Below are 12,848 nucleotides of genomic sequence, written 5' to 3' on the forward strand. Positions count from 1 at the left end.
ATGGAAGGCTGAACACAATAGAGTCATAATAAGCTCCAGACAAAACGTATAACAAAACATTCCAAGAAACATAAAATATAAAATAAAATAATAAATAAATAAATAGAAACATAAAAAAGTATAAAATTACAAACAAATAATACAAACAAATTAAACAGTTTTACTGCTTTTGGATTTTTCATTTTACTAAAGGCATCTGAGAAGTATTTTAGATCAATTTTAAATACAATAAACAAAGGAGGGGATTTAAAATATCTATATTTATGTATAAAGTATTTTGGCAATAATATAATATTATTAATCAGATCAAACAAAACAGAGCCTTCTTTGGTTATTCCGTACATTACATCTTGTAAGGTTAGAGTGAAACCATCAGCAACCACATCGTTCTCTATCATCCAGTCCTGCAATTCTGTCCAAAAAGACTGACACAAACTACACGTAAAAAAATATATGCTCTGTATCTTCAACTACAATGTTTAAACCCATTCATTGTACTCGGACTTCCGCAAACAGCGATGACGTCACCAACTTGGGTAACCAATCCGTACACAGGTGGGCGTGGCTTGCCTGAATACGGGTAGGGAACCATAACGTAAGGCGACAATCGCTTTTTCCCCGAATGCTGTCCGCTGCGCGCATCCCGCATTACATCTCCTGCTCCATTCAGCTCACCAGGCTTTGATCTGATCATCTGATGTGTCAGAGCCACATTTAATCCCAAGCAAAAAAGGCATCGCTCTGTTTCATTTGATTTGCTTTGCTTTTTTATGCATTAATTATCAGGACGGAGCCTGGGTGGTGTCACAGTACTACAATGATTGAAAGACCAGACTCGGCTGTTACCAGCGTTGCGGTGAGTATCGAGCTCTATGCATTATATAGACACTAAAATAAACGTTTCCTTCTATAAACATAGCTCATTAATTGAATTTGCATGATGGTGCAGTGCATAGATTGGTTTGTAATCTCATCATCATCTCAATCTCAGGACCTCCTGGGAGAAATTCCGGATTATTCCTAATTTCTGATAACAACAAAGGCTGAAAGGCTGTAGTTTAACCCATGACACCTTTCTCTAATTATCCATATTCTTTAAAAACTACTTTTTTACATGACAGCGTGCATCCAGATGTATTAGACATGCTACAGTAGCAAACAGCGCGCGCGTGACTGAGCACACTTTCTGCTTTTTAATCATTTTTAATCGTCCACTTTGAACTTAAACTACTTTCAAATGGTTTAACAGCATATTTCAATCCTTGTAAATCTTATCCAAGGGTAAAATCCGCCACTTTTCTTTCTGTAGATGAATATTTTGTTATTTAAATCTGAGTATAACGCCTGATAGAGTGACCGTTACTTTCTAACAGAGCGCGAGCGCATAACTGAGCAATTTTTTTAAAAATGACCGTTATGTCTCTGAGGCGCGGATTAGCAACATGCTAGCTACAATCACAGCGACTTAGTATTTAAAGTCAGTTTTTAATACTGAAATGTAGTGATTTGATACATAAAATGGCCATAATGAAAATGCTGGCTGATCATTTAAAAATTATTGTCACAAATTAGTATCTTGAGAAAAGAAAAAATATGTAGCGGCTAATAAATACGAAAATTTTAGCTTAGAAAACACACCTTAGTTTTTAATATTATGAGACTGGTGTGCTGTATTATCAGGCATTTTCTAAAGTTCCTTCGTGTCTATAAAACATCTCATGTCTTTGTTTTTTTTTTTTTATAAATTGTTGCCTTTCTTTGCCTCTCCTACTTACAGCCTGATTCTCTAACACCGCCCAACACTGATTAATATTCATAAGCGAACCCCAAATGCTCATTAATATTCATTAGCTGGCAGAAATATATTGCTGGAATGAATGAATCAGTCTGTGCTGAGGATGAAGATGAATGACTAAATGCTTATCTGTGGAGCAGTAAAAGGTTTCATTACAGATTATTTGTAGTAGCTGGCTGAAATTTAGGAAACGGGTACCAGTGAGATAGCGTAAGGGTACCAGTGAGGTAGCGTAAGGGTACCAGTGAGGTAGCGTAAGGGTACCAGTGAGGTAGCGTAAGGGTACCAGTGAGATAGCGTAAGGGCACCAGTGAGGTAGCGTAAGGGCACCAGTGAGATAGCGTAAGGGCACCAGTGAGGTAGCGTAAGGGTACCAGTGAGGTAGCGTAAGGGTACCAGTGAGGTAGCGTAAGGGCACCAGTGAGATAGCGTAAGGGCACCAGTGAGGTAGTGTAAGGGCACCAGTGAGGTAGCGTAAGGGTACCAGTGAGGTAGTGTAAGGGTACCAGTGAGGTAGTGTAAGGGCACCAGTGAGATAGCGTAAGGGCACCAGTGAGGTAGTGTAAGGGCACCAGTGAGGTAGCATAAGGGTATCAGTGAGGTAGCGTAAGGGTACCAGTGAGGTAGTGTAAGGGTACCACCCTAAGGTCGGCTGCTATGGTGCTTTCTCTGTTTTGTAGACACTCATGATTGGCAAAGTGATCGACGATAATCTATGCAAAAAATCTGAAATGTACACACGTACTGTATATTATAGTTAACAGCACTTTACTTTTCTATATGAAAAACAAAGAGTGAAAACACAATCTCAGCTTGAAATTCCTTTTCGCCAACAATTTGGGGTATTCTTCTCACCTACGAGTTCTTTCCCTGTTTACAGAGTGACGTCAAATCAACATGGCCACACACAGCATCCGAAATAAACAAAGTAGCACTTCTTACCTTTAAATGAGTTATACTCTATATATAAGTATTTGCTTCAGATCAATAAACATACAGACACATTGTTAAATCTGTAACACTGACTCTACAGTTCACTGTTTGAGGAACCATTATCTGACTAGCTTGTTGCTAACAAAAGACAAACATGGAGGTGCCCATGTTTTTTTTCCATTTCGAAAGTTAAAATTACCCAGGTGGAAAATGATGCCATTCCAACCTGCAAATGACCATTATCAAGGCACGTTGTACGCAGCATTACGTAGTGCAGCTACAGGAGCCCATACAGACCATTGTTAACACCTTAAACTACCAATTTATCGAGGCAGTAGGAATCATTCCTCATGACATCATTCTGTGGATTTTCAGGGTTTCCACACTGGGCTATAATAGTGAATAGTAATAAATAAGTTTATGATTTTAGGTAAGATTTGGTGTAGTGGTTGATGTAGACATATTTGACGCAGTAGTAATAATGGTAGCTAGTTAAGTGGTTCATGTTGTTTAATACAAAGTTTAATTACCAAACTCTGTGACTGAAAAATCCTTTATGGTGCTAGATAAAACATTTTTTTACTACAGATTAATAAATTAGTAGCTAACAAGCTGTTTAGCATAACGAGGGAACATTTTTAAATTGAATATTTATGTATGTTCATAGATCCTGACCATGAATAAAACCTTTTCACAAAAGATAGAGTATAGAAATGTTCCTGGGCCATTTTTAGTAATTGGGCATTAAAACATATTAACTAATTTATTACTGTACATATTATTTATTATTATTAGAGCGTTATGGTTTAAAATTACATGCTTAGGGAATAGTTTCAAAATGTAGTGGATTCATGAGAGTATTTAATAAGGAAGACACACACTTCCTGATTAGCCAAGAGGAGTGGAGATGCATATTAATGAAGGGATAAAGACAGACAGAGAGAGAGAGAGAGAGGCCTAAAAACTGACATGTTATCCAGAGCTGCTCGGGAGATGGTCCTTTGTCACAATAATAGACTGGAAAATCAGTCAAGTGCATCACTAAAAGAAAGTTAACATAGATAATCTATTAGAACGAGCGCATTCATATAAACCTGTGATTTGAAGCTGCACTATTGTCAGAGCTGCTGTTATAGAAAATTAATCAACAACTTCTGGTATAACCAACCATTAACCTATAAGCTGAGCTTATGCCTATAATCAGTCAGGTTATACAACGAAAAGTTTAACACACACAATGTTATTATAGTCATAAGAATTATTATAATGATTATTGTGTGTGGTGTTTAGCTTACCTAAGCTAAAAGGCTTGTTATTGATTATAACTAATTTATTATAGATTGTAACTAATTTATAATAAAACCAAAACAAAAAGTAAACTGTACAGTAAAGGTAGATTCTTCGCTGCAATATTCATGTAGCCCTTTTTCAACAACAATTCAACACACACACACACACACACACACACTGTTCACTTCTTAATGATGGTCATGTAAATAGGTTTGATGTCATGGTGACACTGTGACTCCGCCCCCAAGCCCCTGAACTCACAGCTCATTGGTTGTAGACCTGCAGGATTTCAACTAATTTAACAGTAGAAAAGTTTTCAGATTAGGCTCCAGCTTTCAACACAGCAGAACCTATCTAAAACTCAATCTATAGTGAGTTCAGTGTGTGTGTGTGTGTGTGTGTGTGTGTGAGTGAGTGAGAACTATTCATAGCACTGGCCTTGTTCTCCATTTGCCTCTGGGCATTTTCCACACTGTCCGTCCTAAAAGCGCTCTTACATAACACCAACATCAGTCTCATTAATCAGCACACACACACAAACACACACACACAGAATGATCGCAGCATCCCAACAGATTTAATGTGGCTCATTTGCATATCTCCGCCCTCTCTGGTTTATCAATAACGCAGCAGGAAATAACACTGTGATGCCGATTAGCAAACGATATTTTGCTCAACCTCTTACTTTTGCGGGTTTTTTTATTTGTGGTTGAAAGCAGACACACATCATGAGTCGACTTTCCCACGTTCAGTCACCGCTCTGTAATAGAGTGTGCATCGGAGTGAACTACTGTCACATCTAATCAGAGCTGGAAAGGTTCATCGGCAATCTGATGTGCCCTCTCCCCCCCCCCCCCCCCCCCCCTCTCTCTCTCTCTCTCTCTCTCTCTCTCTCTCACACTCTCTCTCTCTTCCAATATGAATGATCAGTTACTTTCCCTTTTTTAAATTCGGCTCCGTGAAAAGCAGAGAGGTTCATCACGTTAGCCTCTTAGTGCATGTCTCAAGAATGATAGTAGAGGAGGAGGAGAAGGAAAAAGAAGGATGGACAGAGCAGGATGAGAGGGAGAGCGAAAAACTGGAAGACGCCCTGGAAGAGATCTGGAGCGAAATCAACTTCCTCCATGATGCTTTAGACTTCGTCATGGATCTGATCCGAAACGTAAATACTGAGATTTAGCAACTTTTCCCCCTTAATACTCGCCTCATCTCTCTTTTTCTTCTTTCCCTCAATCGTTTTTCTCTTTCTCTATAACTTTATATCCCTATTTTGCTCTGTTTTTCTGTCTCTTTGTCTCTCTACCACTTTTATCTCTCTCCTTATCTGTCTTTTTTATCTGTTGTTTTTCACTTTTTGTACCTCCATCTGTCTTCCTCTTAATGTCATTTTCTCTCTCCCTTCCTTTTTACATTTTCTTCCCTGTTCCCGTCTTATCATTCTCTCTCTCTCTCTCTCTCCCTCCCTCTCTCTCTCTCTCATCTCGTCTCCTTATCTCTACCCTCCGTTATCTTGTTCTCTCTCTTCCCTTCCCTTGTTCCCTACTTTCTTTGTTTTGTCTTTCTCTCATTCTTCCTATTCTCTCAGAACTGTTTCTCATATCTCTCTCTTACTTGTTCCTTCTTTCTCTTAATTTTCCATTTTCTCTCTTTACACCACTTCTCTCTACCTCACCGTCTCAGAATTATTCCTCATCCTTTCTTTTTTTTTTTGCTCTTTTTTTTTTAGTTAGCCTTTGATCCCTTTCTTCCTCCCAAACATCCATAAACTTAGACTGGGTTTGTCCCAAATGATTTTTTTAGCTGCCCGTGTCCCTCCTTTCTCTTTCTCTCTCTTTGTTTGCCTCTTTCTACCTTTAACATCCCCAGTTCTTCCCTCATTACTCTACTGAACTCCACTAAACATAGGTCAGAGTCATCGCAAATCACACATCTTCTGTGTGTGAGGTTTTTTTTTTTAAACTTTTCTGCAGACACTGTGCAATAAAACATTAAAAGCAGTGCAGTGTATTTTATTGAGTGGCTGATAGCAGTGTTGATGTTCTCATTTTAACATTCTTTCCATCGTCATCACAAAGTTCAGTGTTTGCACAGAGGCTGTGAAAGGCCTGATGTTGTGAATGATTCGGTGGATCAAGAGCTGCGCGATATGTTGTTCGTAAATCATTATTTTGATATTATGAAGATTTGCGATATTTTTAATTGTCTCCTTTAGCCTTTAGCGAGTCTTTAAATTATTGTGTGTGTGTGTGCATGATCATGCTGACCAATCTCAGCAAGTTGTGGGTTTTGGATGAATCACAGCTTTCGACGGCCACAACCACGAACACCACAGGTCGCGATATGAATCAATATAATCCGAGTAACAGTAATGCTCTTCTAATGTTGTTGGACGTGGTATGTGTGAATATTAAATTTTCCTCTCATTATATTCCCTTAACACCTCGTTATGATTTATGATGGGGTCGATGATATAGCGAAAGTTTAATTTTGCTAACAAACTCCAGCAAACTCAAAACAGCACAAATGAAAGTAACCTGAAAAGCTGTGGCTACATGATATTTTGGTTCATTAACAAAAACAACTGCTCTAACGAGGAAGTTTAGCGTCCTGGCAGCTGCTTGGTACCGTGAGTCAGTTTAAAAGCACTTTTTTTTACAATACTGCTAAAGTTTTATTACAGTGCTGAAATGAATCATCATATTGACATCATCTTGTTTTATTGCCCAGTTTCAGTTTACTATTTATTTGAAATAGTGGATTCTAAAAAACAATTGAATAACACATTAGGACACACAATGCTGCTTCAAATATGTGTGTCTGTGTGGAAAAACCCTGCACATGGTCAAATTGTGACATTTTCTACTCTGGTTCGGAAAATTACACATTTTTCTGAACTTCAGTACGTTTCTCTTTTGCACACGTCTCATCCAGAATTAAAGTTTAAGCATTTTCAAAGTCTGCATACCTTCAAATAAAAAAAAAAAAAAACACGCCTCCTAACTCTACAATTATAACTTAATGGAAAGACAACATTAAAGTTGTGAAGGGTTATAACTTTACAGTGAGAACTGCTGATTTTCAGCATCACCCACATCAGGCTCCGTCTCATCACCTCAGGTAAAATTCACCTGTGAGCGTTTAACAAACTGGAGCCTCGTCCTTTCTTCACTCGACTGATCACTCTTACATCCGAGAATTAATCACTGATTCATTATCAGTTTTGGTGTGTTGGCTAAATTTCTTTTATTAGGTCATTGAAACATTTTAAACTTTGGAAGGCACCAAGGCAAGGATGAAAACCTCAGAACCCAATTTTTTGTCTTTTTTTTTTTTTTGACTGTTTTCTGGAATTCAGCTGTCATGACTTCTGACAGGTTTTTACAGACCATGTCTAAAATGACGATCCTTACTAGACAGCTGACATTATGCTGCTTTCTCAATGGGACAGACTTTATCAGAAACACATCCTCGGGCTGCCTTCTGTCCAGTACACCACAGAGACCATGACGATATGAGAAGATATGAGAAGTGAAGAGCCTGTAATAATAACATTGTGCTAGTTAAATGTTGCGGTATGTTGAATGGTGGAGTGTGTGGAATGTGTTACACTCTATCACTGCTTGTGTGCAATGTTCCCTCTATTTTTTCTTACTGAGCAAAACCTATTTCTGTTGGGCATTTGAGCAGAAATGCCACATGAGTATTTGAACGTGACGAATTTTGAAACATGACTGCTTCCGCTTCATGGGAGTGTAAAAAAGATCCATTGACTAACTTTTTCGTTGAAACGTTTTTGTGTTGGCACTGAATCTGCACTGATTTTATTTTCTTCTGCATGGGAGCATCATCAGAAGTTCACAACCATGCATGCTCGCAGCTTAGAGGGAACAGTGCCTCTGTGTGTGTGTGTGCGTGTGTGGGTGTGTGTTTGATGAGCTGATTGGTGTTTGATGAGCTGACTGGTGTTTTCCAGCAGAGGAATCTGGAGGGATATGTGGGATTCGCCAACCTGCCCAACCAAGTTTACCGCAAATCTGTCAAAAGAGGCTTCGAGTTTACACTCATGGTTGTAGGTAAGTCACACAACTCTGTTTGTGTGTGTGTGTGTGTGTGTGAGCGAGAGAGAGATGGTCATACTCGAGTGAAACATTCTTTACTTGTTTGTTTATCTGTGTGTGTGTGTGTGTGTGTGTGTATGTGTGTAGAAAGCACCCGCACAGGTGTTCATACTTGAGTGACACATTCTTCACTTGCATGTGTGTGTGTTTGTGTGTGTGTGTGTGTGTGTAAGAGTGACTAGAGATGAATCATGTCTGCATACAGAGTGTGTTTGCCTCCAAAGAAGTTTCAGAAATGTTAGCCACGCCTACTTAACTGTGACTGACAGGTACATAGGCCACGCCCCCTCATAGCTTAAGATCCATTTATCCTATCATTCTTAAAGCAGTTACTGACTTTTAGCCGTTTATTCGGAATGAGGAGCCGCACAAAGAAAACTGCTAGCATTTGCGTTACGTTATTGCAATTCTTATTTTTATGCATTGCTTATGCTTCTTGCACATTTCTTATTTCAATCGCAAAAAGTCATGTTAGTAACTTGAGTTGCTCCACTTTTTGTCATGGTGATTATATGACGCCGACCACAAGCCTCTTACGTCAACGATTCTCGCTTCCACGCCATCAGCATCATGATGCTGAAACAGAACCCATTTCTCCAGATGAGAAGCAGCACATTTCCAGATTTTGGTGGGAAAAAGGACCATCAGTGATTTGGAGCAGAGAGAGAGAGAGCAGGGAGTATGCATCCATCATTCTAATGGGAACAGACAGAAGTTTACTGCACACACACACACACACACACACACACACACACACACACTGTGGGTGTGTACTGGGCTGTGGTGTCCTCGTTTAGCATGTACAGTGTGAGCTGTGACTAATGTACTACTGGAAATATGGATCAGACTTCACCATAGAAACAAGGGAGACAGAAGGACATGGAGGGAGTAAGAGAAAGGCGAGAGATTAAGAAAAAGAAAGATAGAGAGATAATGAAACGAGAGATGAAGGGGAAAAAGAGAGAGTGTTATGTTGGAGGAGGAACGAGATAGCTTTGGATGACTTTGGCATTGTCGGACCTCTCTCTCTTTCTTTCTAGCTTTGTTTCTCTATCTATCTATCTATTTATCTATCTATCTATCTGTTCTCTCAGCTCTGTCTGCTTTATCTCTGGCTTCTCTTTCCTGCATCCCTTCTCTTTTTAGTTCAAACTCATAACACACACACACACACACACACTCAATTTCTCTCTCTCTCTCTCTCTCTCTCTCTTACTCTTTCAGTCTCTTTTCTTCTCATTCTCTTCATCTTGCCCTCGTTATCACTTCTGTCTGTCTTTCTTGCTCTCTCTCTCTCTCTCTCTTACACACACACACACACTAAAGGAGTGAGACGTCGCTGTGTAGCGGCTGTGTGGAGGGTGTAATGAGAGACAGCTGGAGAACCTCAGTGTCTTACATTGTTTAGCAGGACTGATCTCAGAACAGTGAGAATGAATCAGAGCGCACGGAGCAGAGAGGAGGAACCCCATCTGTGGCTGATCTCAGAACAGAATCCATAAGAGAAAAGCGGAAGTATTTATGAGACTGGTTTGAGAAGATGTGAGTCCCTAATGATTTTTTTTTTACAGCTGATCCCAGAACAGTCTTAGAGGTATTTGTATACTGAATGCAGTTCTGTCTGAGAAGATTGGATCAGTTTCTAAAACTGATCCCCAGTCAGTGAAGTAAATATGTACGTGAATCAGAGATGATAACGCTTATTAAAGTGCTGATCCCAAAACAGAGACAGAATGGTGTTATTATAGGCTGATCCCAGAGCAGTAAGAACATACATGAGAGAATCAAAGAAAGGTATTATTGAACTGATTCCAGAGCAGCTGGGAGAATGTGTAGGAGAAACAGGGAGGTGGTTATAAGATCCTGGAACAGGGAGTGAACCAGACAGATGAAAAGAAGATGCATCAGAGAACTCAGAAACTGACCCCAGATCAGTGATATAAAAGAGTCTTTTAGACACAAGAGCAGTGTTAGTAAGACTGATCTCAAAACAGTAAGAGAAAATGCCATTATGAATTATAGAGCATGTAACAGAGGTGATAAAGTTTTTGTAGGACTGATCTCAGCTGTCTACAAGACACTTAAGCAGTGAGAGCGCCTGCAAGCTGAATGAGAAATTATTTTCAAAACTAATCCCAGATCAGTCAGAGGATATATAAGCGATATAATCAGTAATGTGTAGGACTGATCCCAGATCTCGGAGACTAATTCTGTTTCTGAAATTGAGAGAATATCTATTAGTTGATCCCAGATCAGTGACAGCATCTATAACAGATCTGATTAACCTGATCCTAGAACAGTCCTGGAATCAGTAATAGAATCAGAGCAGGGTCACAGCACTGATCCTGGAGCAGTTAGAGAAGATGTAAGTGAACCAGAGAAGCGTTAGAAAGAACTGATCCCAGAACAGTGTAACAGAAGCAATGAAGCGTTTGTGCTGCTGAGTTTCTCTTGAAATCCCGCTGTCACTTACGCTGCAGAGTTTTGGCTCCGCTCTGCGTTTTTCTCTCCAAAGCTGCAGAGAGGAGAAAAAATGTTTCCTGTCCTTCTTTTCTTTCTCTCTGTTTTCCCCCGTTTTCTCTTTTTTTTCCCACCACAAGCATTTCCGCTGCCTGGTCTTGTATCAGTCCAGCTGGAGAGAGTCAGGGGAAGAATGTGGAGAGATGTACGCTCAGCTGCTGGAGGAGAGATGTTTACAGTAACCGACGCTCATACGGGGGACTAACATCAACCAAACTTGCGTATGCGTGTGTGTGTGTGTGTGTTTAGGACTAATTATGGAATAATTTTGAGGATACACTGAGCCAGCTGCCCAAGCCAAATCACAGCTGCAGTGCTCAGATAGACAAAATAATTGACGTGATATATGTGTTGTGTTCATACTTTAGAACACATGCACACACACACACACACACAGGCTGCTGACGGTAACATTCTGCGCGTCCTGTTCTCCATTTCAAGGCTGTCGGTGTGAAGGATCTCTCACGCTGTAGACATTCTTCACATTCAAACCTGCTGAACTGTTTAACTCTCACTCTTTACATGTTCTAGTAAAAGTCTATTTAAAAACTTTTACTAAACTTTATGCACAAATATCACCAAATAAGGGCTCTGAGTAAATATATGTCATTTCCCAAGTGCATCATTTCTGAATGCAACAATTTCGGAGTTGCTCAAATCTCAAATGACACTCTTTTGGGTTTGTAGTGTGTATGGGATGTCAGTTAGTCACGGCGTATGATCGCGGCGGTTGCGTCACCGCTGACACGTTAACAAAACGCATTTCTGGCTACTAGCTATTTATCTGCGTGTTAATTTTTTAAACCAGTCAAGTTCCTTAATGCCGTGTTTCTCATCCCTCATGATTTTCCCTGTGGACTCGTCCTAAATCACACTATAGCAGCCACCTTTTGGCCGTGTTTAATCTGCTACTGCTGCACACAAGTTACATTATTACCTCTGCTAACACTCCTAGCACTTTCCTAACTTTATCATGCACAACGGCTATCAAACACACAAAACCACAGCATTGCTGAGTAGAACAACACTTAGCAGAGCTGCACACTACCATGCAAGTCTGATTTTTATGTATTTATGTATCTATTTATTTAATTATTTATTGCTCAGTGCCTCACCTTTCCTCCTATCTGCTCTGTCTTTCAGGTTATAATAGTAAAGGGATAAATACTGACAGTGCAAGAGATTTTATGGGAAAGTCGTTGAAAACAGTGTGTTTTTTTCCGCTTTTTATATATATATACAGCAAGGAAGTGCAGGAAGTCTTTTTCACCAGTGGCTTGTGTGTTTTTAACACTTAGGTTGGACGAGGCAGCATCTCTACTTGTGTGTCAGTCATATTCAGAAAGCGTTCCTCGCGCTAGCATGGCCTTGGATGGAGAACTGAATGGACAGAATGTATTAGTTTGAATTCCTGCCAAAATTTCTCTGAGCCTTTATATTCAAATATATTCAAATACAGTTTTTATATTTAAATAAAAAAATTTGCATGCAGTTTTCAAAGAAATTTGACAGTCCTATTGTGTGTGTGTGTGTGTGATGTAATCAGGGCTAACTGGATTAGCCTTTGCACACTGACCAACTGACCTGCTGTCCTGCAGGAAAGCTTTGACTCAGCAGGTCATCACATTACACCGAAACGTGTGTGTGTGTGTGTGTGTGTGTGTGTGTGTGTGTGTGTGGTGTTGACTTCATTCAGACATGCCTTATGTCTGCTAAAGCTAAGCTTCATTTTACTGACTCCTAGGTAAGTAGCTCAGTAAGGCTTTGTTTCATTACTCTTTGTGTGTGTGTGTGTGTGTGTTCCTGATTTCTATCTCCACTTGATCTCTCTGTATGGGTAGTGTCGGTTATCAGTGAATGACCTTTGACCCCAGGCACTCATCCAACAGGAGTCTCACTGTATTGTATTATACTCTCTCTGTTTGTATTGCTCTCTCTCTCTCTCTCTCTCTCTCTCTCTCTCTCTGTATTGCTCTTTCTTTATTGTATTATGTTCTCTCTCTCAGTACTGCGCTCTCTCTCTCTCTCTCTCTCTCTCTCCAGCACCTCTTCAGCATTCACTTACTTTCTTCACACACACAAATGTTCAGCATATTTGGAAAATTCCAAACCAATTTCCTGTTTCACATTTTTCCATTTTCACATCAGCCAATTTAAGAAACAACCCAAACTCTAGAATGCTTACAATCTGC

The 12,848-nt window shown here is 39.7% G+C and overlaps 1 protein-coding gene across 2 annotated transcripts in view; it reads left to right on the top strand.

The window, feature by feature from the left end:
• Window positions 1–599: 599 nt before the first annotated feature.
• The window catches only part of LOC113546645 (septin-7-like), a 37,405-nt gene continuing 25,156 nt past the window's right edge, over window positions 600–12,848 (top strand). Inside the window, exons 1-2 of one of the 2 annotated variants that reach the window (XM_026946602.3) lie at window positions 600–856; window positions 7,992–8,091. In XM_026946602.3, coding sequence (XP_026802403.2) covers window positions 818–856; window positions 7,992–8,091 — 139 coding nt within the window. In that variant the 5' untranslated portion in view covers window positions 600–817. The remainder of the gene's footprint in view (window positions 857–7,991; window positions 8,092–12,848) is intronic. The other variant, XM_053235222.1, reaches the window with a different exon arrangement.

Source organism: Pangasianodon hypophthalmus, chromosome 7 (assembly GCF_027358585.1).
Source record: "Pangasianodon hypophthalmus isolate fPanHyp1 chromosome 7, fPanHyp1.pri, whole genome shotgun sequence".
In the NCBI taxonomy this organism is placed as follows: domain Eukaryota; kingdom Metazoa; phylum Chordata; class Actinopteri; order Siluriformes; family Pangasiidae; genus Pangasianodon; species Pangasianodon hypophthalmus.